Genomic DNA, 23,698 nt, shown 5'->3' with positions numbered 1-23,698 from the left:
TTTTACCGATTTTAATTTTCTTTTATATAGTGAAAGGAAGGGCATATCTGGAATAAAAAATTCTCTTACAGCAAATAAGCATTCTGTGTTTTAAAATCTTAAGCTCCTTTTTTAAAATAGAATATATATTATAGAAATATAAAAATCTTTGTAGAATTGTGATTTCCTAAGGGGGGATACTCTGTTTTTTCAAGTTACAACTTTAAAGCAAAACGGAAACCTTAAAAGGGTTATAATTAAGGAGTTACTACTTTATTAATACTGGAAGAGTTTTTAATAAAAAGTAACATAGTAGAAGAAAGCTAGAAGGGGAATATTCTAGCCTTTACAATTTAAAAAGATTTTATATCTAAGTAAAAATTTTAAAAATTTATAGCGGTAACAGATTTTTCAAAAATTTAGTTTTTCTATTGAATGAACGGCTAGTGATAATGTTTTATTAAATATGTAATTGCTGTACGCTATTCGTATTGTCCCTTCAAAAAAAAGTCTGAAATAAGGTTACAGGCGAAAATAATACATAATTTTTTTTTTTAATCTACTGCAATTTTACTATGATTCAACGTTAAGTATAAACGAATTTTATTTAGGCAAATGTTTATCTTCTATATAAACATAATATTTAATAAGAATTATAAATGGTTTTCTTTCACCCTACTGAATTGAATAAGCACTTTTCCGAATAAAACATTTTTTTCAAACGTTTTTTTTTAATGAATATATATAAAAAGTAAAACTTTAAGTTTTGTAACTAATAGCACTTTATAAAGGTAAAGGTGGATTTTAGAGGGACAATAATACTATTGTTAAAGTATCGAATACTAACAAAAATAATAAGCCCATACTTTGTAAGTGATAAACTTTGTAAAGGTTATAATGCACATGTTAATCTAAAAGGTGATTGAGGCATTAGTAGTATTTAATTTCCAAGTTTTTTATTTTAAAGTATTGGTAATATTTAGTTATAGAGTAAAGCACAGAAGATTTTCGCTTCTAAGCTACAGAGCAAAAATCTTTAGTGTTAGTAAAATATCAATAGCAATTATAATTTTAGTAGAAACAGAAGAACAGTACAAATTTATTAACTCATAGTAAAATATTGAAAAAATTTTATATAAAAAATCTAAATTATTTAAAGTTTAATAACTTACATTGTAAGATTAAAATAAAGTTTTACTGTTATTGAAACACTAAATTTCAAGAGTAAATTTTTTTTAATTGACCTTAAAGTGTCAAAAAATAAATAATTTATAACCTAGTTTGCTGATTAATATAGTAAGAACTACGCAGTTTTTGATTAAAGTTAATTTTGCGTTTATTTAACACAAAGTTTGGAAGTTTCGTAGGAGCGTCATTATAACACCGTGTTATTGCATTATAAGTTTTTGCTAGTATGTTTAAGATTAAAAGGATAAGTTAATTTTGGATTAACTGATAATACAATTGCCAAATTTATTTACGTACTCTAAACAAATTCTTGAGCAAATATAAAAAAGGATGAGCGGACAAATTCTTATGTTAATCAAAAGGTGGAATTCCAAATGCTGGTCTGGATAATCCTTAAAAATAATTATTAAATCTTTAGCAATAATTTTAAAAGAAAATTATATAAATTTAGTTTGTATATTGAAAATAATTTAAATTGAAGTTAGGCGTGGAAAGAATTTAAAACAGAAATGTCCCTTAGCATAAAAATACTGAGCTTAAAAAGAGGGTGCAGTGCTCTACTCTGGCAGTTTCAAAATCACTTTTAACCAAAAGTCGGCTTTACGCTAAAATATGTTTAAACTAGTTATAGTGTCAATAAACAACTACAAAAGTTGTGTAAAGGCTCAATTTTTAATAAAATTCGAGAATTCACAAAATATCAAAATTACACAACTTTGAAACACCTAAAAGTTTATGTTAAAAAAGCAATTAAGTAATTTGAGTGGAAGCTTATATATTAAATACTGAAATTAAGACCAAAGCGCTTAAAGGTAACAAGTTATATAGTGAAAAATTAAAAATTAAAAAATATGATCCCAATTTTTTTAAAAACAAAAAGAAGTATACGCGAACTTTTTTTGTTGAAATACAATCTCTCTAAATAAGTCTAGTAATATTAAATGTAAAATACTCTAAACAAAATTCGTATCAGAGCAAAGAGCCTTTAGAGATTGTATATAAAGAAAGGAAATTGGAGTTTCAAACTTTGGTAAAAGCTAAGCTAAAGGCCAAAATAAAGTTAAATTTTAACAAAATTTAGTTAATAGATCAAGTTTCCTTAAAAAATTGTAAAAATTCGAAAACTGTAGTTTATAATAATTCAATTTTATCAAGAACGAAAAATTAATTTATTTTACAGTAAATTTTTCGTTCGTTAATAGCTTTTATAATAATTTCGAATTTTTGTTCGTTAAATACTAAGTGGTTTCGCCTATTAAACGGATACTTTAACAATTATGGCAAAACAGCTATGTAATATATAATTAAAATATAATAACCAAAATGGATATACATAAAAGTAAAGAAAATTTAGATCAAGAAAACGTTTAAGGGGTTTAGCTGTAGTGAAAATCTTACTTATAACAACTATAATTTTTTAAATAATACAATTGTTAATTTTATATGATTAGCACTATATAAACTTTGTTACTAATGAATTAAAAAAATATTATATAAAATTTATACAAATTGTCAAATAAACTACAGTATTTTCTAAGAAAGTAATAAAAGCAATAAAATACTGAACAATCTAGAACCTTAAGAAAGTTAACAGCAGTAAAATAATAACTCTGTCCAAAGTAAAAACATAATTATTTGGTAAAACTAAAGAAAGATTTGGAAAGTCACTGATTTCAATGTAAAGTTAGATATATATTATTAAATGGCAGTAATAAATAAGTTTATTACATATAATGAGATAGAAACAAACTTAAGTATCTCCTTAATGCAATATACTGGAGGGTTTGGAGGTAAGTGTAATCAGTTTCCTGTTTTTATTTCTCATCTTATATCAGTGTCGTACACCTTAAAGTCAACTTATGAAAAAGGAAAGCTGAAATAAAGTTTACAGCATTATGTGTGATGTAGTAAATTAGGATCTATTTTAGATTTCGACCAGCTGTTTAGATTTTTAAAAAGTAGAGAATAATTAAGGTTTTTCATTTTCGCACTGTTTTGAGGAAAAGTTTTGTTAACATCTGTCTCAAAAGTAGATAATGAAACTACAATATTATATAAGCTCGAAAGAGAGCTTCCTGATAATAGTTCTGCTGTACAATAAGTAGATACGGTACTGCATCATTTATAGGAAGCAAGCGCTATTTATCTCGCCACAATGAACTTCTCGGGTGCTGAGCTAAGACTTAACTAGATACAATAGTTCTTTTAAATTATTTTCGTTCAATTAAATTTTACACTTTTAATTTTTCAGGTACAAAGATTGGATTGCGTATTCGACTGTTTCAACCAACATTGGAACAATCTAAGTTCTTTATGAATTGATTCAATATGAACACCTTTGAATGAAGGCAAAAGCAAATCGAGAGACATTCTAAGCCTTCGCAGTGAAATATTACGGAAGCGGGTTGAGTCTTAAACTTTTTTGTTTTAAATGCACCTCAAAAAAGTTAAAGAGTATAGTTATCAAACGAGCTTTGCTTTTTAGAATAGCTAATATAATTTTTTATAAGCGCTAGCATGAGCTTAACTGTACCTTACGCCAAAAAGTTGGACTATAGTTATTAGAAGAGCTCAGCTTTGCAGGCTCGCCGTCAATATTTTTTAAAAAATCGTAGGATACAGGCCAAGGCTTACAAACTATAGCATTGGTAGACATCGGTAGTTATGCACTCACGCAGTATTGAGATGTAATTTGAATACATAACTAAAAGGCGGTACTTATGTAACGCACTTTGAGAATTTTAGTTGAGGAGTCTTCAAAACAAAAGTTAAAACTTTCGGCCTTTACAAAAATATTCATCTTTTAATGGCATAAAATTAAGAGCTTAATTAAAAAAAAAAAAAGAAACGTAATATTTGCTAACTTTATTGTATAGGAAGCAAGCTAAATAGCCATTTAGTTAGAAGGGTGGCTTTGATCGCTGCCTTGACTATGGAAAGCGCCCTTAATATCTTCTTTAGCGCCTTGATAATTGCCTTCCTTCAGGTTCTGTTTCGTAAAAGTATTTAAAGCATGACTAACGCTGTTTTACATCATACAAAGTTCACTAACCTGACCAGCTTTCGACAATTTATCGCCCATAGTGTTGCTGCTTTGCTGGTTTCGAGCAGAAGATGGGTTGGACTGGTGTGACTGGTGTGACTGGTTTTGACGATCCATTCTGATAGTAATGCCTAGCGGAATAGTAGTGTGTGGTGTCTATTTATATTTTTTTGATTGTAATCTATTCGGAAAGTTCTTACAACTTGTTACTTTATAGAATCCAGCATATCTTAATATTTTAAATAATACCTGTAAAGAGTCATTAATTATAGCCAATAATTTTTGATTAAGTTAAAATTTTTTTTTAAATTTATCAATATGGTAACTAATTTTGTTGCTCATTAAAATTTTTAATAACGTTGCTACTTTAAGCAAAAAAAATTTTGTATAATATTTAAATTTTTTACTTTTGGAAGCGCGTTTAAATTTGAAAACTTACCTAATTTGTATTTAGTTACTAGACGTTATCCGTTTTTTTATAGTAGAGAAATTAAAATTGTTCTCTGTATTTTTGAGTTTATGATTTTCTATATCAGATTTTAACTTATAATGAAGTGCAAAACTTATAATATTATAATTACATTTTATTTTAGTGGTGGTTGTTAGTAGCTTTTAGTAAATCTGGAGTAGCTGTTTTACAGATTTTAAAATTAATAATGTTGCAGTGACTCACCTACATACAGTTAAGTTATAATAATTATTTTAAGTTAGTTAATTCTAGGCTGGTCATCTTCTGAAAGGCATATGTTTGAAAACTTAATGAAATAGAGAGAAGGATATTTAAGAAGTTAGAGTTTATTTAATTTAAGATTTTAAATATTATAATTATGGATTCTATTAAATTAAGGATTCTACTATTAGCTCTGCCTTATTTTTAATAGAGGAAAACCTTTATATTAATATCACATCAAAATTTTTAAATATGCTCTTAAGTTTTTTGAGTAAATACTAAGACTTAATGATGTCAAATTTATAAAAACATTTTTTTACCTTCTCTTTTCAATGCGTGGAGAGATAGACACCATGTAACCATTTTAGATATACTTTTAAAAAACGCAGAGTTTAGAAAGTTAATCTAATCAAGGTCAATTATCTATTAAAATTTTCTTATAAAGTACAACGTGATCATATTTAAAATAAAACATACATGTAATTAATATAAAAAACGGTAATATGATGGTTTCTTTAATAGTACTGTAATAGTAACTATATTCATCAAAGTAATGAAAAATTTTTAATAATAATACATCCAATAAAAATATTGCTAAAAGTAATTTTTTAAAAGTTAAAAAAACGAAAGTTGCAATATATTAAGAAATATGCAGAACAGAATAATTTTTTAATGGATTACTTATGGGATGTGAGATAAAAAAAATTTTTAATTCAAGAGAAAATAATAAGCGTTTTCCTCATCATAGGTATCGCGTTAAGGTAAATTTTAGTATTTGCGTTATTAGTTTTCTTTCAAAATGTAGTAGAAACTCCAAATAGTTAGAAGTTTTTATGTTTAAAAAAAAACTTAGAAAGTGTAAGGATAGTAGGATTAAAGGTTAAAAAGAAACCATAACAACAAAGGACATTAAAAACACAATAGAAACTTTCAACCCATTACGTAGGCAGCAAATGGTAAGGTACCAAATTGCGCAAACAGTTCAACTTTAATATAATTATAGATCATGATGAAAACTAGACTCTTTGCATCCTTTTTGACTTTACACAAATTATATTTTGAGCATTATTTAATATTAAATTTTAGAATCAAAAAATATCTACACGAAATTTGTGTGCAACAGAACTTTTTTTATATGAAATAGTTTGAAGATTATAAGTCTTAACCTTGCAAAATTACAACGTAAAGTATAGGAGCGTTTACAATTTCAAAGATAAATGTAGATATATGTAATTTTTTCTTTCTTTCATCAAGCCGTTTTAAATTAAGGCGTTATTTAGAGATTTTAATATTAATGATAACAGTACACAGATAATTTTATATTGTTTGAATGTTATGAAATGAATTAAATAAGCTCTATGAAGCTACTATTTTTTCTTTTTTTTTAAAAAAAAAGGATAAAAACCTAAGTGACCATGTGCTGAGCTCTTCATACACGGGCAAGTTATAATAAACCACCCAGTTTAATATTTATTTGTTTATCTTTAATTAATTAATAATTTAATTTATTCATTTAAAGCATTCTCATTAATTGAAATCTTATAGAACATTTTTTCTATACGTGTGTATTTATGATTTAACTTTCCAAAAAAGTTGTGAACTTTTTATTTTTAGTTATATTAGCCTTCTATTCATTGTCTCTGCATTTGCAGATACTGTTAGACGAATTATTAATTATTTATTATTCTTTACTGTAAAGTTTTCAAAATTATAATAGGAAGGCAGAGGTCCCACTGTACTTAGTTAAAATAATAAAGTATTAAATATGAGCCAAGTTATTAACAGAAAATTTGAATGAAGTAGTAAATATATTATTGTAGTAGCCCCGATCCTAAAGGGGAGAAACATTATTAGCTTATGGTCTATACAAACATTTTCCACATTTTAAAAAGTTTTAATTCTGGCTCTCCCAGTGCGTAGTCTTGAAGTTATATTGTAGTACCCATAACTAGGGCGGTTATATAAGGTAGACGAAAATTGGTTTCTTGAATTGCTTCACAACGCACCCGAGAACGGCTTAGGGCGAGTGCAACTACTTAAACACAATATAAACTAACTAAAAGCGGTTCCTCGCAAAATATAAATAATCTTATTGCATACTTCAAAGCTTAACCAGATCCTTTGATTGGTCACTTGACTCATAATTTAAAAAAGTGTTTTTTAACCAACGTAAAACAGGAGAGAACATTGGTGGTGACACAAACTTGAATGACATAAATGGTTAAGCAGTATCCAGTAAGTTCATTTCTTTAAAGAAGGATTGAGTAAACAAAGAAAAAAGCATATGAAATTCATGGTAACACGTTGATTTCGTGTGTTAGTGTTTTTAATTTAGTGATTATGGCGCTTAGGGTGTCGATTCTTATTAAAATTTTTTTAATGTTATAAGGGACTTAATTAACAACGATGTGATTTTTTTAAAAATTTTAAAAATTTGCAAGTTTTTTGATTTTTCATAATGAATAAGACTTTCTTGACACTCAGTGCTGCACTTTTATGTTACTTAACTATTATTCTGCTTTCGTTGGATGGAGAATTGAGTTACAATTAGTTCACTTTTTGGGGAAGAGATCACGTACAGGCCTTTAGGAACTTATAACCTTGTAACTTAACATTTAGCTCATAATATTTCGTTTAGTAACATACTTTTAACTTTCGTAGTTGTTAATATATATGGAACTATCATTACGTTTATACCTTGTGCTGACATTATGTTAGCCTTGGGCCTCATTGTTAATTAATGTTCGTTTCTAGTCACATTGTTTGCCACAGACTGCAGTAGAAGGAACTCATATTTACTTATTTAATAAACTTCTGAATTAAAATAGTTAGCTCTTTCCCTTTTTATAGTTGTGGAGGTTTGCTTAAAAATTGTACTTCTTTAAAACCTTTATTATTTTTTTTTTTATTGCTATACTCTTTAGAATTCTATGTATATAGGTGTTAGTTGATTTTTCAACCCTTTAAGCTATTGCTAAGCTTCCTATATGGTAATCATATTTTTATTACAGAGTTATAATAATAGGTGTCTTAATAAGTTATTCTAGTAATAACTAGTTTACTTCTTAGTCAGTCTCTTTATGTTTAAAAGCGTCCTACTCTATTAGAGAATTGAGTAACAATCGGCTTCATTCAACTTTGACCTTTTTTTAAGGTTCTTTTTCGGCTGCACACTTGTTACTTTTATTCTTTTTTTCTAAAAGTTTTTAAGTAAGACTACTTATTATATTTTTTGAGCCCACAAAAAATTGACAAAGTTTATAAAATTTTTGACTTTAAAAAATTCTTATTAATTTTTTTTTACTTTAAATATTTTATAGGTTTTTGCATAGAAATAACATTAAATCTTTCTCTTACACTTCGAAGTTAAGCTTTTTAAAGATATAACATTTATTTTGTTTCTATATTCCTTTGAAAAGATTGCCATGAAATTATTTTTACTTTGCTTGTAGCTTGACTAACTTTAATTCGTTTTCGAATTGAGCAAATTTATATACTGTATATAAATTTTTTTTTTTTTTTGTAGTGAAGCAGTAGCATTGGGCATATTATAAGGTCATGCGCTTGAATGATCCCGCTACCTGTTCGATTTAAAGTTTAGTTAACTATTGCAAGTGAAAATTTTGCATGGATTCTCGCTTTACTTTCCTCAAGAATTTTTTTCAGACGTGCTTGTTTTTATTGCGGCGTTAGTTAGAAAATTTCAATTACTTCTTTTTCTTCTACAGAACTTGGAAAGCAACCAGATTTCCGTTGGCTAATAATTCGTAAAAGTTTTTGGTGAATTGAAAGTTTTATAAGTTTTTATATTTTTGCACATAGCGTTTGGTATTTATCTGATATTAAAATAGATTGGTCTTTTTTTATAAGGTTTTATTATATTTGTAGTAAGACAAGGAACTTGTTTACAAGCAATTTTGACTTTATTTTTAATTATAACTCTTCCAATAAAAAATAAATTTTTTTTTAATTAAAAAATTTTACACGTAACTCTTTACAAGATAGTAATCTTTTATATAATTTTTTTCTTAACAATAATAATTTTCATTACCAAGAGAGAATATTCTGAAGTTTTACCTTAAATCCTTTTAACAATTTTATTATAGCATAGAATCAATGGAGTGAAAATCAATAAATTTTGTAGATTTTTTATAATCGCTGTTTTTGTAGAAAAATTTATGACTGCATTTTCTCTTATCTTTATATTTTAGTTCGTTTTGTATTAAGCAAAAGTGGGTTTTCTGCTGCCCTTTATTACTATTTTATTAAACTGAGGCTGTAAAAGTATTGTTTTTTGGTGTTTATAGATTTTATATTATCTTTACGGTGAAGAGGACAGCATAGCAATCCCTTGGGGATTTCCACTTTTGGCATCTCGCAGTGATAAATCTCTTGTCTGTTTTGTAGTCTGGTATTTGTAATAGTTACAATTAAAATTAAATTTACTCCGACTTCCTCTCTTCAAAAGTATTAGGCTTAATTCCCTTTTGTAGTCATTGTGTATACTCGAGATCTTCCTTCTAAAATTTAGTTCTGAAAAGGTACCTGTATGACAACTCATGATTTGATAGCACCAGGAGCTTTATATGGGGCCGCAAGCGTTAACTCTTTTATAAGAAACCCAATTTTGTACTACATCTTGTGGAGGATGATAAACTTTTTTATGCTGTTCTAAAATCTATTTCACTTTAAATTTAAGAAATCGGTTTTCTATTATTGATCCAGGCTGGTTCACGGGGTTTTCTAACTTAGAGACTTGTAAGCATGCAGGAAGTTTACCTGGCTTCTCAACCTTTATATACGCGCTCCCGACTTCACTATTTCACAAACGCGTAGTTTGACATTTTTTTTCAGTGAACTACTCTTTGTTGAGTATCTCTCAACGTAGCTACCTTTATTGCAACTTCCTTACACTTTTACATATAGAGGCTAATAATTATTTTAACGAATGTAGTCTACTTTTTTTTTGAGTACCTTTCGCTTAATGCGTACATCTTATATATGGCTTTAACCCAATTCGGTTAGTTCCAGCAGGCTCATTTTCCCCTCAAAAAGTAGACTGCGTTTTAAGTTTACCGCTTGACTTAGTTTTTGGCTTACGGGACTTTTGCGTGCCGCTGGAACTACAGTAAGTTCTTGTTTACTTTAGATTTCTCTTTAAGAATCCGCTCACATCCGGGTTTGGAGCTTCCAGCTCACTTCTCAACTGAGTATCTTTTTGTCTTTTTACTTTGCTCGAGCTTTGTTCTGGCTACTCAAGACTTCGCAGGACGGATACTTTCGATCACACTTTCCTCTGCTGCTCACGCTCGCGGTACTAATTTCCTAATTATATGAAGTACACCTGTAACCATTACGGAGAGCTAGTGGTTTTAATAAGTTTCTTGGTATTGTGTAACCCCCATGTCAAGGATGGAAAGTGTGAAGTCGTAAAGCCTCTCTCTACTGACAACAAAAATTTTAGCAGTTTACCAAAGGTGCAAGTAAGTCAAGCTTCAACTATAAATAAGTGAAGTTGTAGCGCCAGAAAAAAAGTATGGCGACAATCTAAAGGAGGTATTGCTGGCTTTTAATGTCAACAAATTTAGCTCGTTTAACGGTTTCTCAAGACTAGCAGTTGTCAGTAAAGCATCAGGTAAAGGATCGTAAAAACTAGGTCATACAGCTGGTCCTCTGGCGGCGCTCGTCTGAGTTATAGGTGCAATAGTGGCCTATAATGTCGCCATTGCAACGGCAAAACAAGGCAAACCAAGGCACGGAGGGTAAACCTGTGACCTTCGGAGGAAACCGCACAATAGATATCAAACACTTAGCCCTTCGCGTCGAGGAACTGCACTGCGGCGCTTAATAAGAAGGCAAGCAAAACAAGCGATAGAAAAATAAAAAGAAAGATAACAACGGAGGAAAAACTTGTGAGTATTTACTACTGCTAATCTCTCTATATATACTTCAGATAAACAAAAAATGACAATGCAAAATTTCAAGTTTAACCAATATCAAGAGGTCTTTACGTTTATGTTTCAAATAGCATGTAGATTGAGTAAATTTTAAACATTAAAATAAAACTGGTTGGTGAGAGGTTAGCTTATTAAAATTTTTATACTGGTACCGAGCGGCGGAGTTAGTGATAAAGTGGTGTTGCAGCATTAAAATTTCTTTTGCAGTTGCTCTCCCAATAATTACCTCGTACAAACATAACTTTGAGATCAGGAGACGTTGCAATCTTTAAACTTTTCGCTATTTATATTAGCGCACTTTTTAAACTATACAACATTAGTTATATTTATTATTATTAAATCCTCGTTTAAGGTGGTTTTTATATTTCAGAGGGTTGGAAAGGCTCTTTTTATATTGTAAATATTAATTATATAACATTTTTATTTTTATTAGTAAGTATATATAAATTTACATTAAACTTTCTAATTTACTTCTATTTAAAATATTTATATGTATATACTAAATTTTATATTAAGTAATTTTATAATTTTAATATTTTTATTATTTTATTACTATTGTTTTATTTGTAGTTAAGTTTTATAAGGTAACTTTTAATAGAACAAAAACCTTTCGTTATGGTACTCATACCAACGAATTGAACTTTAGCTTTAATTTACTTTTCAACTTCTTCTGAACTTCTGACCGAGGGCTAACGATCACCATAAAAAGTCATCTGTAAATAGTTTCTTCCCTATATAAATGCCATCGGTGCCTAAGATTTTTGGCTTTATAAAATTTACTAAATTTGAAGTTTTATTTAAGGAGACATCTAATAAAATAATTTTGTACTTTCAACAATTTAGAATGTTTCGCCCCGCTTATAAAAAGTGGTAAACTTTTATTAAAAGGAAGGCCCATCTATTTGCTATAGAGTGAAAAGTTTATATAGGTTGAGTAGTAATGATATACCTTTATAAGAAATATAATAATATATAAAAGAAAGTAATTGTTATTGATGAAGAAATATAGGCCTATCCACAAGTTTGGTAATAGCGGAAAATATCAAAAAGTTTTTTTTAATTCCTGAGAAAAATAACAGCATATGAAAGCTAAATGTAGTAAAGTTTTGTCCATGACTTAAAAAAAGTCAACCAATTTTAATTTAACTTTTTTTTTATGCAAATAATAAACCTGTAAAACTTTTTTAAGAATTGTATAGAGGATAGATTAAGTCTATTTATACACAACTGCTATATCTAAAATTTATAGTAGCATATACAAAGGGGTTCATGAACTTTCATACAACGGTAATACTAATAAAATTATGCAAAAAATTAAGGATATTATACTTTGTAGTATTAATATGAACTGTCGAGTTAACATTTTTGCTTAAGAATAATGGTTAAGATATAACCAGCTCAACTTCAATTTGTACTACCAATTGTACAAGATTTGTTTTTATAGTTTAAACTATAGAGACTATCTATTTTTTTTATAAAGGTATTCTTCTAGTACTTTGGCCAGCAAATATTAATGAACTATTTGTAGTTTACAATTTATAATAATAAATTCTCCTTTAGCTTGTACTGCTAACTATAAAGAAATTAATATAATATTTTTGTATAATACATAATTCTTATAAATTTGGCTAGCAGATATTACTTGACTAATCGTTGCTTAGGACAAAGATAGTTAAAAATTTAGTAGTATTTGGTTTAAAATATATTGAAAGGGATTTTTATTTGGTAAAAGTGGTTCTTTAACTGTTTAGCAAGCAAATTTAATATACTCGAACTGTATGATATATTGGTACATAATAAATAATCCCTTATTAATCGGCTCTTAACTAATATTTGCTTTACTTGAAAAAATTCTACCTTACGGTGATTCTTTAATAAAATAGTTGGAAAATTTTATTTACCCAAACTGTATGACGTATTGGTATATAATAATGATAAATAACTAACAAATATTACTTAACTAATATACGCTTTATATATAAAAATTCTACTTAAGCTTACATTTACTCTAAGTTGGGACAAAGGAGGCGTTTCTGATAGTATAAAGTCCTCACGTGTTTGACGTTTACTTGTATTCATATAAAATCACTTTTCCAGTCTAAAGATGGTTTATAGTGGAATGGATGGCGAAAGTAAATATAGTTCGTTGGAACATTTATCTCATGTACTTCTTGATGAGAATTATCCTCTTTATTTAAGGCAAGTTATATTAATTAGGTTATAGTAAACTCATTTTTTTTTTTTAAATTTTTATAGACTTCTTCACTTAAATAATTTTTTACTGGTTTAAAAGTATATTATAAAAATTTAGTTTGCACATAAAATTGTATTTATTACCAATTAGTCTTTAACCTTTTTATAAAAATTTCTATTTAAATATAATAATTGTCTTCTAGTATAATTTGTTATGTTTATTATAATTTATAATTTACTTAAACTTAGGTTTATTTAAAACAAATTTTTATTTCGTTAAGTATTATTATTTACCTATTTATTAATGCTTCGTTTTATTATTGTTTCTTCATTATCTAAGTTAAGAGTAAAATTATTATAAGTATAAGTTATAACAAGTTTAATTTTTTTCATTTTATTATAACTATTATCAATATTGGATGATTTTATATTTATAATTTTTGACTTTTTTTAGGAATTTTGTTACGTAACTAATTACGTCTTTCAGTATAATTTTTTATAATAATTAATAATAATTTATATTGTGTAATTGTTATTTTCATCTTTATTGTTTAGTATAAATTTTTTTTTTTAATTTTTATTAATATTTGGTTTATTTAATAAATATAATTCTCTAATTTTTTTTAAAATTTAGCTTTGAAATTTTTCTAGTTGTGCCTTTAAGTATAAATTTATTTTGTGATAATGCTTTCTCTTTTAGATTTAAAAAACTTTAATTTTTATTTATAATTATTTTTACCTTTTATTTTATACCTTAAAGTTTAAATAACTTTTTTTTTTGTAAAAATTTGTTATTTTGATAATCGTGCCTTTAAGTATTAATTTGTTTTTTTCTTGTTTCATGATTTACAATTAATATATTTTTCTTTTAAATTTTTAGTCAACTTTAAAAAAGTGAATTTTTTTTTAGATTTTTATTATAACTTACTATTTCCTATTACTTTTCACCTTCTATTTACATTTTTAGTTATAATCTAAAACATAATTATAACTTTTATCAATATTAGTTGGTTTGATAACATAATTTATCAAGTATAAATTTGTTTTATTAATTATCAGTAATTTTTTCTAATTATTTTATTATAATTGTTTAGCTTCAGTATTAACACGTCTATTGAAGATTTTATTAAGAAAATGTTAATTAGTGTTCATTTTATTATTATTAATTATGATTGGAAATTTTATAATTACTTTAATTTTTTTATTAAATGTTTTTTGTTCAATTTTGTTAGTAATAAATTAGATTCTTTTAATTAAATATTTGATATATACGATTTTCTAAAAAAATAAATTTAATTTTAAAATTTGAATTGAAATTTTATACTTAATTCAACTGTGATTTTTTAAATATTTCATATTTTTTATTTTTTTTTTACAAATTTGTATTTCTTTTGAAAAAAAAGAATTTATACATTTGATTTATTTTGATCTGGTTTTTAGATTTGAAATTTTATAATTACTTTTTCTTTAAATAAATATTAATGTTGTAATTCGCTTTAAATAAGTTTTATTTTATTTATTTATTTAATATTATTTTTGATATAACGGAAATGTTTTTTATATTTTTCTATTGTTTCTTATAATATACTCTACGGATAAATCCAAGGTTTCGCGCTTTGTTTACTTTGAAAAATATAAAAACTGAGGAGGCCGTTAAGTGTATATCAAAAGGAAAATAATTTTTTTTTTTTGGTTGAAAACAATTACGAAATAATTTTTTTTATTAGGCTTTTCAGATTCTTCAGAATTATTTAAACACGAAATTGCTTATTGTTTGGGGCAAATGCAGCATTTTTCCGCCATTCCGACCCTCATTAAGATTATTGAAGATTGCACTCAAGAAGCTGTTGTCCGACATGAAGTTGTTGATTTTTTTTAGAGATTTTAAAGATTTTAGAGATTTCATGTAGACTTTTAAGGGATATTTTATAAAAATTTTAAACCTTTAATTCATTTTCTTAGAGTTTTTATTTATGAAGCTGTGCTTAGACATGATGTAGATAATAATTTATTTTATTTTTATTTTTAGTTTTAAGGATTTTATTTAAACTTTAAAGAGATTTTTTATCTTTTTTAAAAGTTATTAAAGTTTTATTTAAACTTTAAATATATTTTTATTTATAAATTTCTAGATGTCATTAAATTTTAGAGAATTACTAATCTTTTTAATTTTTTTTTAATTACTTAAATTTTTAGAGATTAATTGATTTTATTATATAAAATATAAATCTTAACTGGATTTTTAAGATTATAATCACGAGGCTGTTGTAAATCTATTTGGGAATTTACTTAAAATTAACAAAATTTTTTAGACTATACTGAAGTTTTTGAGATTTACTAAATTTTTTTTTTATTTTTGAGTGTTTTTTTATAAAATTTATGATTTTAATAAATTTTGTTTAACAAAAAAAAATATATTTTAAGGAAAATTATTGTTGGGCGCGAAATATATAAAGCACCCCTAGAGATTTAATACTTTTTTTAAAAAAAAGTTTGTAAGATTTTATTTAATTATTAATATAATACTTATTTTTATTTTTCTCAAAAAGTTTAAAAGATTGTAACTGGATTTTTTAGAGATTAAAATGTAAAGAAAAATAAACTTTGATACTAATGAAGAGGCTGTTTTCAGACGGGAATTATATATTTGTTTATAGAGATTTACTGATCTTTTTACTAAGAAATTTTAGATTCCAATTTTCTCTTTTATAGGTTTGCTATATTTTTTATTTTAAAATTTTGAAGACTTTATTTAATAATTTAGAAATTTACTAATCAAATTTTTTTAAATTTGTTTAAGTTTTCTTAGTTTTACTAAATCTAATAAACTTTCTTTTTTTAAGAATTTTTAAATCTTTTAGAGATTTACTAAAGTTTATAATTTTTTTTCTTAATTTTATTATTTAAAGGCAGCCGAGGCGCTCGCTGCATTTCGCGATCCGAAATTTATAGAGGTTTTAAGAAGATTTACGAGTAGCGAATGCGTGGAATTGGCGGAAACTTGCAAGATTGCAGTCGGTATGAAATTTAATCATTTTGAATTATTTAGTTGTGATTTTTTTTTAAAAAAATTTTACTAAACTTTCAAATTTTTGTATTTTCTTTAAAATTTATTATTTAAATTTTAATTTTTTTTTTTATCTAATCTAATTTCTGCCAATTTTTCTAATAAAAAACTATTTTAGATTATTTAAAATGGATTTCGGATTTACAAAGCGACCAAGAAAAGTCAAGTGTGAGTGTCTTTGGGACGCTCGATCCCGCTCCTCCTCTTGATAATAAAATTGATAATGCTGCCGGTCTTGATGAGGTTGTTATTTTTTTTTTTAGTATTAATGTTTTATATAGTAGTAATGAAAATATTAACACTTTGATAATAAAAAGTTAGAAAATTGGAAATCATAATTTTCTAACGAACTTGAGGTCATTGTTTATTTATATTTTTAAATTTTTTTGAAGATTTATATTTTTTTTGAAGTGAAAATGAGGATATGATGCTATTTATTATGAAAAGTAGTAATAAATATACTAGTACTAACGTACAATTAAAAAGTTAGTAATTATGAAAAGTAGTAATAAATATAATAATAATACTACATAAAGTATAAGTATAAAGTATTTATAGTTTTGGTGACTTTGAACTTTTGTGCAGTGTATTATTTATATTGTTTATTTTTGTCTTTATTATATAAAGTTTACATGTATATATAAAATATTTATATGTAATATTGATAACATGATAACAATAGTAATAATAGTTAATAAATAGTAATATAAATAAAAAAAACAATAATATTGACCAATCAACTATTCAGATTGCTCGTATTTTCATGGATACCAACCAACCGCTGTTTAGCCGCTACCGAGCGATGTTTTCTTTAAGGAATATCGGCACTCGTGAAGCTGTTGAGGTTCTTATTGAGGGTTTCAAAGATTCCAGCGCCTTATTTAAACATGAGATTGGTATTAATAATGAACAAATAAAACGGTAATAACAGTAGTAGTAATAAATAATAAATAGTAATAATACTAATAAATAAATAGTAAACGATAATAGAAATAATATTAAGAATTAATAATTATAATAACAACTATACTAATAAAACATTTGATATTAATTAGTATTAATTATAACAACAACAGCAACAACAACAATAATAATAATAATACTAATACTAATAATAATAATAATAATAATAATAATAATAATAATAATAATAATAATAATAATAATAATAAAAATAATAATAGCTTTTGTATTTGGGCAACTTCAAAGCGAGTACGCCGTCCAGTCGCTAATGAATGTGTTACGCGACGACACCGAGCATCCTATGGTGTGCCATCGTCGCCATTTTGTTTAATGAGCACTATTTATTTCTTACTGGCATCCGTTTTGAAATCGGGTCTATTTATAAGCCGCAAGCCTTTATTATTATTATTGGCCCCTTTTTGTTTCGAGGGCTTTATTTGTCTTTTCATTGCGACATTTAATAAAATGGATCCGCTTTAAATCACATGCTTTTATTATTATTGTTATATATACTTGTTTTTTTACTTTTCTTCATTATTATTATTATTATTATTAAAAATGAGGTGCGACACGAGGCTGCTGAAGCGCTTGGCGCTATTGCTTCCCGTAAAGAGATATATACTTTACTAAAGGAATTTTCTGCATCGCACCATCCACGCATTATTAGAGAAAGTTGCCACGTGGCTTTGGGTGAGAACATTTTTTTTTTACTTTTTTATTATTATTTAATTTAATGAAATTGTAAAACTAAATTTATTAATCTTTATTTAATTTCTTTATTGAATTTTTCTAGTCAAAACTGATATTATTAATAAAAATTTGAAGTTTTTTTTATGTATTTTATAATTTTTTATATTCTTATTGAATTTTAAGACTATATTTTTAATTAATTCCTAATTGTGGTTTTTTTGTTTGAATTTAATATTTATTTTATATTTTCTTTTTAGTAGTAATTATATCCAGAAGATTTTTTTTATTAGATTTTTTTCTTATTACTTTTCGGGTGTAATATTTTTTTTACTGAATACTATCGTAAATAAAAAAATTTACTTTTTAATATTTTGAAATATTAATTCATTATCCATAAATTTATATTATTTTTTTTATTGTTCTATAATACTTATTTATTGTTATTATATTAATAAAAAGCTTTTTAAATTTATATTAAAATTTTATATCGTTAAAACTTTATTTCTATTATATTTTATTAATATTTATATGGATTAGAATTTATATTGTAGTGAAAAATTTTTTAATACTTTTTTTTATATTTCAATATTAAAATATATTTTTAAGCTTTTTTAAAAATTTATATTAATTTTCTATAATTTTTTATTTTTGATACAAATTTTTATATTTATTAACTTTTATTAATGAATACTGAAATGTAGAATAATTTACATTTTATTATTTTCTGGTGAGTAATTAATTAGAATAAAGTTTTATTTTTTATATTAATTTTTAACAACAGCATCATTAATATTTTTTATATATTATTGTTTATTGAAATTAAGAATATTTTATTATTTTTCATATTTTTTTGTATATTTATTATAAAATGTATTTATTTAAAGTTTATATTGTTTATTGAAATTTAGAATAATTTGTATTATTATTTATTTTTATTTTTTTAAATTTAATCATTTTCATACATTGTAATTTTTTTATTATGAAAAATATATTTTTTAGTATATTTTTTACTAATTTGATTGAAATTTGGAATAGTCATATCATATCACTTTGTGGGTGAAGTACTTTTTAATACATTTTATATATTTTATTATAAAGTAGTTTTGCGTTTATCAATTTATTTCTAGTAAATATTTTTAATTTTATTATCAGAAATCTTTGACTTTCTATTTTTTTAAAATTGAAAATATTTAGTCTTTAGTCTTTATATTTTTCTGGTGTTAATTTTTTTAAGCTTTTTATTATAAGAAATTTTGCTTTATTATAAAAATTTTTTTTTTTCTGTTATGCAAATTGATTTAAAGAGAAGTTATAAAATAATTTGAATATAATTTTAACAATTTTTAATACTGCAATTTACTTTTCTTAGTAAACTTTAATATATCCCCTAAACCACGTGGTACATAGCCCTTTGTTATTTACCACATGTCCGTATCACAACCCGCGTGCCATTGCACATGCTTTTATGTACCACCTTTTTTTTGGTATTTCTTCCCTGAACGGGAAAATAACTGGATCACCTTTTTTTTTCGTTATATTTAATAATATATACATTTTATTTTTTTAATAACAATTTGATAGTAAACTATTTTTATTAAAATATTTGTTTTGATGGTTTATATTATAAATATTGTTTTATTATTTTTATTATATTTTAGTTTATATTTTTATTAAAACATTTGATTTTTTATTTTATAATTTATAATTTATTTTTAATTAAAGTTTTTAAATTTTCTCTTTATTAATTATATTATTTATTAGTTTCTTATAAACTTTTGAGTTTTTTTTTTAAATTTATGATAAAATTTATTATAAAAATTTTAATATTTTTGATTTTTTTTACTGTTTATATATAATTTAATATTTTTTAATATAAGTGTTACACTCTTATATTTTTTTATTATATTATCATATATATATATTAATTTTATATAAAATTTTTATATTTTTTTTGTTTATTTTTTTATTATCTTTACTTTTTATATGTAAAATAATATTTTTGAATTTGTTAAGTTTATATTTTATTTATATTTTATTTATTATGTTATTATATTTGTATTAATTTTGTATAAACTTTTGGGCTTTTTATGTTTATACCAAAATTTATAATAAAAATTTAATATTTTTAGTTTTATATTTTTACAGTTTTTGTTTATTTATATTAAAAAATATAATACTTATTATTATTTAAAGTATTTAATTTTTTTCTTATTTATCATTAATAAATTTTTTAAAGTTTTTTATTTTTTATAATATTTTTTTATATTTTCTATAAGTTTATTTATTTATTTTTATATTTATTATTTTTTTTATTTCTTATTATTATAGTTTTACTTTTTTATTAACTTTTTTTATCCTTCACGAGTAGATATGTATGAATATGGGAAGTCTGAAGAGTTTGAATATACTTTGAACCACTTTTCTTAACTTTTTACGTTGTTTTTATGTATAAAAAATACTATGAATATTTTATTTATCATAAAAACTTTTGAGTTTTACTTTTTATTCGGTAATAAAAGTTTTTTTTACATTTTTCCTGAAGTTTTAAATATTTTTGGTGAAGAAATTTTAATTTTTATTTAATATTTTTTCTTTTAATGAACTTTTCAGTATTATTCGTGAAAATTTTGTTGACAGTTTTTGTTGAGAACAAGATCCCAGTTCATAAGTTTTAACGGAAATTACCATTTTAGGCAATTTTATGATTATTATTATTGATTATTTCATTGCTTAGTGGTTAGTATATAGTGAAGGTTCACAAAAAATAAACCGGCAGTCGTGTTAATTTTTTAGTGCTTTTTTTGTTTAGTCACGTCTGTACATCTCTCTCTCTCTCTATATATATATATATACATTTGTTTACAATTAATTCTAAAGGGCATAAAGGTTTAGATACTCGTCAGTAAAGGTGTAAATAACCCCACAGTTTTTCCTTCGTCCCTTTGGACTCTACAATACTTTAGTAAAAAAATTATTAAAAGTTTTCTTTTAATAATTTTTATTTTTTTCGGGTTTATAATATTATTTTCTTGTTTTGCTTTATATTAAATTTCATATAAAAATTTGTTAAGTTTTTTTTTAATTCTTTTATACAATTATAGTTTTTCTTTTGAGTTTTATTATTTTTTGGTGACAAAAATGATGAACGTTTTTTTTATTTAATTTTTGTTATTTTAATTAAATTTCTTTTAAACTTTTTAATGTTTTGAAATTTTATTTTATTTTTGTATAAAGTTTTTTTTTTCTTTCATAATATTTTATTTAAAAAAGTTTTTGAAAATTTTTTTTATTACCTCTAATTTTCATAGAAGATTTGAAAATAAATTTATAAAAAATAAATTTGTTATAAATAATTTTGAATGGTAAATCAAAAAAGTCTGAATTTATTTTTCTGTAATTTTTTTTTTCATACTTTTTTAAAAAAAATTATAATTCTTATTTTTTTAATCATTAGATTTCACATATACTTTTTTTACTTTTACTAGTTAAATTTAATTTTAAGATTCACATTGAATTTATATAAGCACTCAATGATTAATTTTTTTTCTTACAAGAAAATTAAGATGAACAATAACATTCTTGTATATATTCTGCAACAAATGTACTTCTTATTTTATATTTTAAGAGGAACAATAAAAATGTTTTAAGCATTCAGTACTAAAATCTGTAATAAGTTTTGTTTCTCATAACTTAATTTGAGATGATCAACAAAACTTTTTTAGCATTCAGAAAGAAATTATAAAAGAAACATTTATCGCATTCCCTTTAGAGGATAAATCTGTAGAAAATTTCATTCTCATCTTTTATTTTGAGAAGAAAAACGAAATTCTTATAAGCAAGGTATTTATATTTTATAAAAAGAGAGAAACTGAAAATATTTCTGGTTAGTAATAAAATATACAGAAAAAATTATTATTTACAGTCAAAATTGAGAACGGTTGATTTTGTTTAAATCGTTAATTAGATTATTCTATAAAAAATTAAATTTTAAAATTTAAGTTGAGATACACACTAAAAAAATTTTAAGCCTTCAGTAATAAAATTTATTTCTTACTTTTAAAATTGAGATGAACTTTAGCAATATTGTAAACATCCCGTATTAATTAGATTCTTATAACAAAGGAGACTTTGAAGATCCGTTAATCATTTATTATTAATATCCTTGAAAACTTTTTCTACAAAAAATTTTTTTTAGAGAGAGTTGAGGGATAATATAAAGGTACATTAATCATTTACTAAAAGTTGTCTTTTTTCTGAAAATTTGCGTACTAATTTTTTAAAAACTTAAAAAAAATTACATCTCACGCCTTACATAGAAGTAAAAACTTTGAATGCTTTCAACAATGTATAAATTTGGATCTAAATTGAGGTAGAAAAATAGGTTGCTTCAAGCAATCAGTATTAGTATGAGTGAAGATGAGTTGTAAAATAAAACTAAATCATAAGCTTATGTTTGACGGTTTACTTTAATGAAGTACTTAAAGATTTACTACGCAATAAGTACAGTTAAATTTCGTAGAAAATCAAGTAATCACTAAGTTTAGTAAAATTATTTTTTTTATAATTTACTTATATGATATTTTAAGGCGAGGTAGAAATATTTTAGATGCGTTAGCTATCCGTTCTGATTAGTTTAAAGAAAGTAGAGACATTGTAAATTTTTTATAGCAATTTATATTTAATATATTTGAGGTGAACAATAAGGGCACGAACTGCATCTCGTATTTTAAAAGTATTAAAATTTATTTATCAACTTTTTACTTAGTATTAAACTTTCAAGCGGCACGAGAATTTAGTAAAAATTAGGATCTAAAGATAATTTTTTTTTAACATTTCACTTTCAGGAAGATGTCTTAGGTATCCAGTATTAATAAAAGTGAAGAGAGCAATAAGAGTGAAACAAAAAGATTCTCAGGCGAAAAATACCTTTCTGATATTGTAAATTAGAAAGGGGGGGGGGCGCTACCCATATTGTATATTTTTGGATCTATAAAAAGTTATTATTGACACTATGGTAAAAATTTAGGATGCTTTAATTATTAAATGTAAAGTAGCGTCTAAAATTTTTAAAATGTAGTTGGAATGGTACTTTGGAGAGTCTTAAGAGAAAGAGGTTTTTTTAAAAATTATAATTTAGGTAGGCGCTGATCTTAACTGAGCGTTAACATTTCCGGGCGTTATTTTAAAGGAGACATCAAGGTTGCTCTAGGCTTTCAGTATTAAATCGACTTTACTTTAGATAAAATTTTTTTTGAAAGCTTCATAACTCTTTAGGTGGACTGTGAATATACACTACACATTTAATGAAACTTAAAAACTTAAGAAAAGCAACTTTAATTGTAAGGTAATTGTTAAGGTTACATATAGCTTTTAGTAAGAATTAGTACCTGAAGTTGAAGGCTATAATAATAAACAGTTAAGATATTAAGAAGGAAAACATTTTTCCGGCATAAAATGTTACTAGGAAGAAGTTATGGTCAAAATTAGATCGAAATGTGTAAAAAGATAAACTATAAAATTGAACTTTAATTAGGGTAGGAACCTAAAGGTTGAAATTACAAATATGTTAAGATTTTATTACAATTAACTTTGTCTTATATAGGTATATGCTTCTTATTCAAACTGAAAGTTTTCAAAGTGATTTTAAAATAAGGATCTTAATTTAAAACTGATTTCCGACTTCTTTACGGGATAGACATTTAAAAAATTTTGAGCGATTAGTTTGTAAAAATAGATCGAAGTGGGATAATTTATTCTCGACAATATTATCTTTTGAGAGAGATATTAAGAATACGCTACGCAAATAGTAAAAATTTATCTTTTTTAAAAAAATCAACATTTTACTTTTCCTTATAGATACATAAGCTATTTTTATAAGTTACTATCTGAATCTATGTCTTAAAAGTGAAATGAAAATGGGACAGTCGAAGGTTCCGACGTTTTGCTTT

At 24.4% G+C, this 23,698-nt stretch overlaps 1 protein-coding gene across 1 annotated transcript; it reads left to right on the top strand.

Moving 5' to 3' along the window:
* The first annotated feature begins 14,764 nt into the window (after positions 1-14,764).
* Positions 14,765-20,177, top strand: LOC135145335 (deoxyhypusine hydroxylase-like). Its single transcript, XM_064077442.1, has 7 exons — positions 14,765-14,891; positions 15,940-16,048; positions 16,216-16,340; positions 16,846-16,993; positions 17,282-17,364; positions 17,624-17,750; positions 20,119-20,177. Exons 1-7 carry the CDS (start codon positions 14,814-14,816, stop codon positions 20,175-20,177), a joined length of 729 nt encoding a protein of 242 aa, XP_063933512.1. The 5' UTR covers positions 14,765-14,813.
* Positions 20,178-23,698: the final 3,521 nt, after the last annotated feature.

The sequence above is a fragment of the Zophobas morio genome, unplaced genomic scaffold, assembly GCF_036711695.1.
Source record: "Zophobas morio isolate AGI-343-1 ecotype UQ-CSIRO unplaced genomic scaffold, CSIRO_AGI_Zmor_V1 ptg000144l, whole genome shotgun sequence".
In the NCBI taxonomy this organism is placed as follows: Eukaryota; Metazoa; Arthropoda; class Insecta; order Coleoptera; family Tenebrionidae; genus Zophobas; species Zophobas morio.
Note: the sequence above shows the minus strand (reverse complement) of the source record. Positions and strands in the feature narration are given on the sequence as shown.

Coding starts and splice junctions, on each gene's coding strand:
- LOC135145335 (XM_064077442.1), top strand. CDS start 14,814: ATGCAGCATTTTTCCGCCATTCCGACCCTCATTAAGATTATTGAAGAT. Junction 16,341..16,845: donor ATGCTGCCGGTCTTGATGAG/GTTGTTATTTTT, acceptor TCAACTATTCAG/ATTGCTCGTATTTTCATGGA. Junction 17,365..17,623: donor ACGACACCGAGCATCCTATG/GTGTGCCATCGT, acceptor ATTAAAAATGAG/GTGCGACACGAGGCTGCTGA.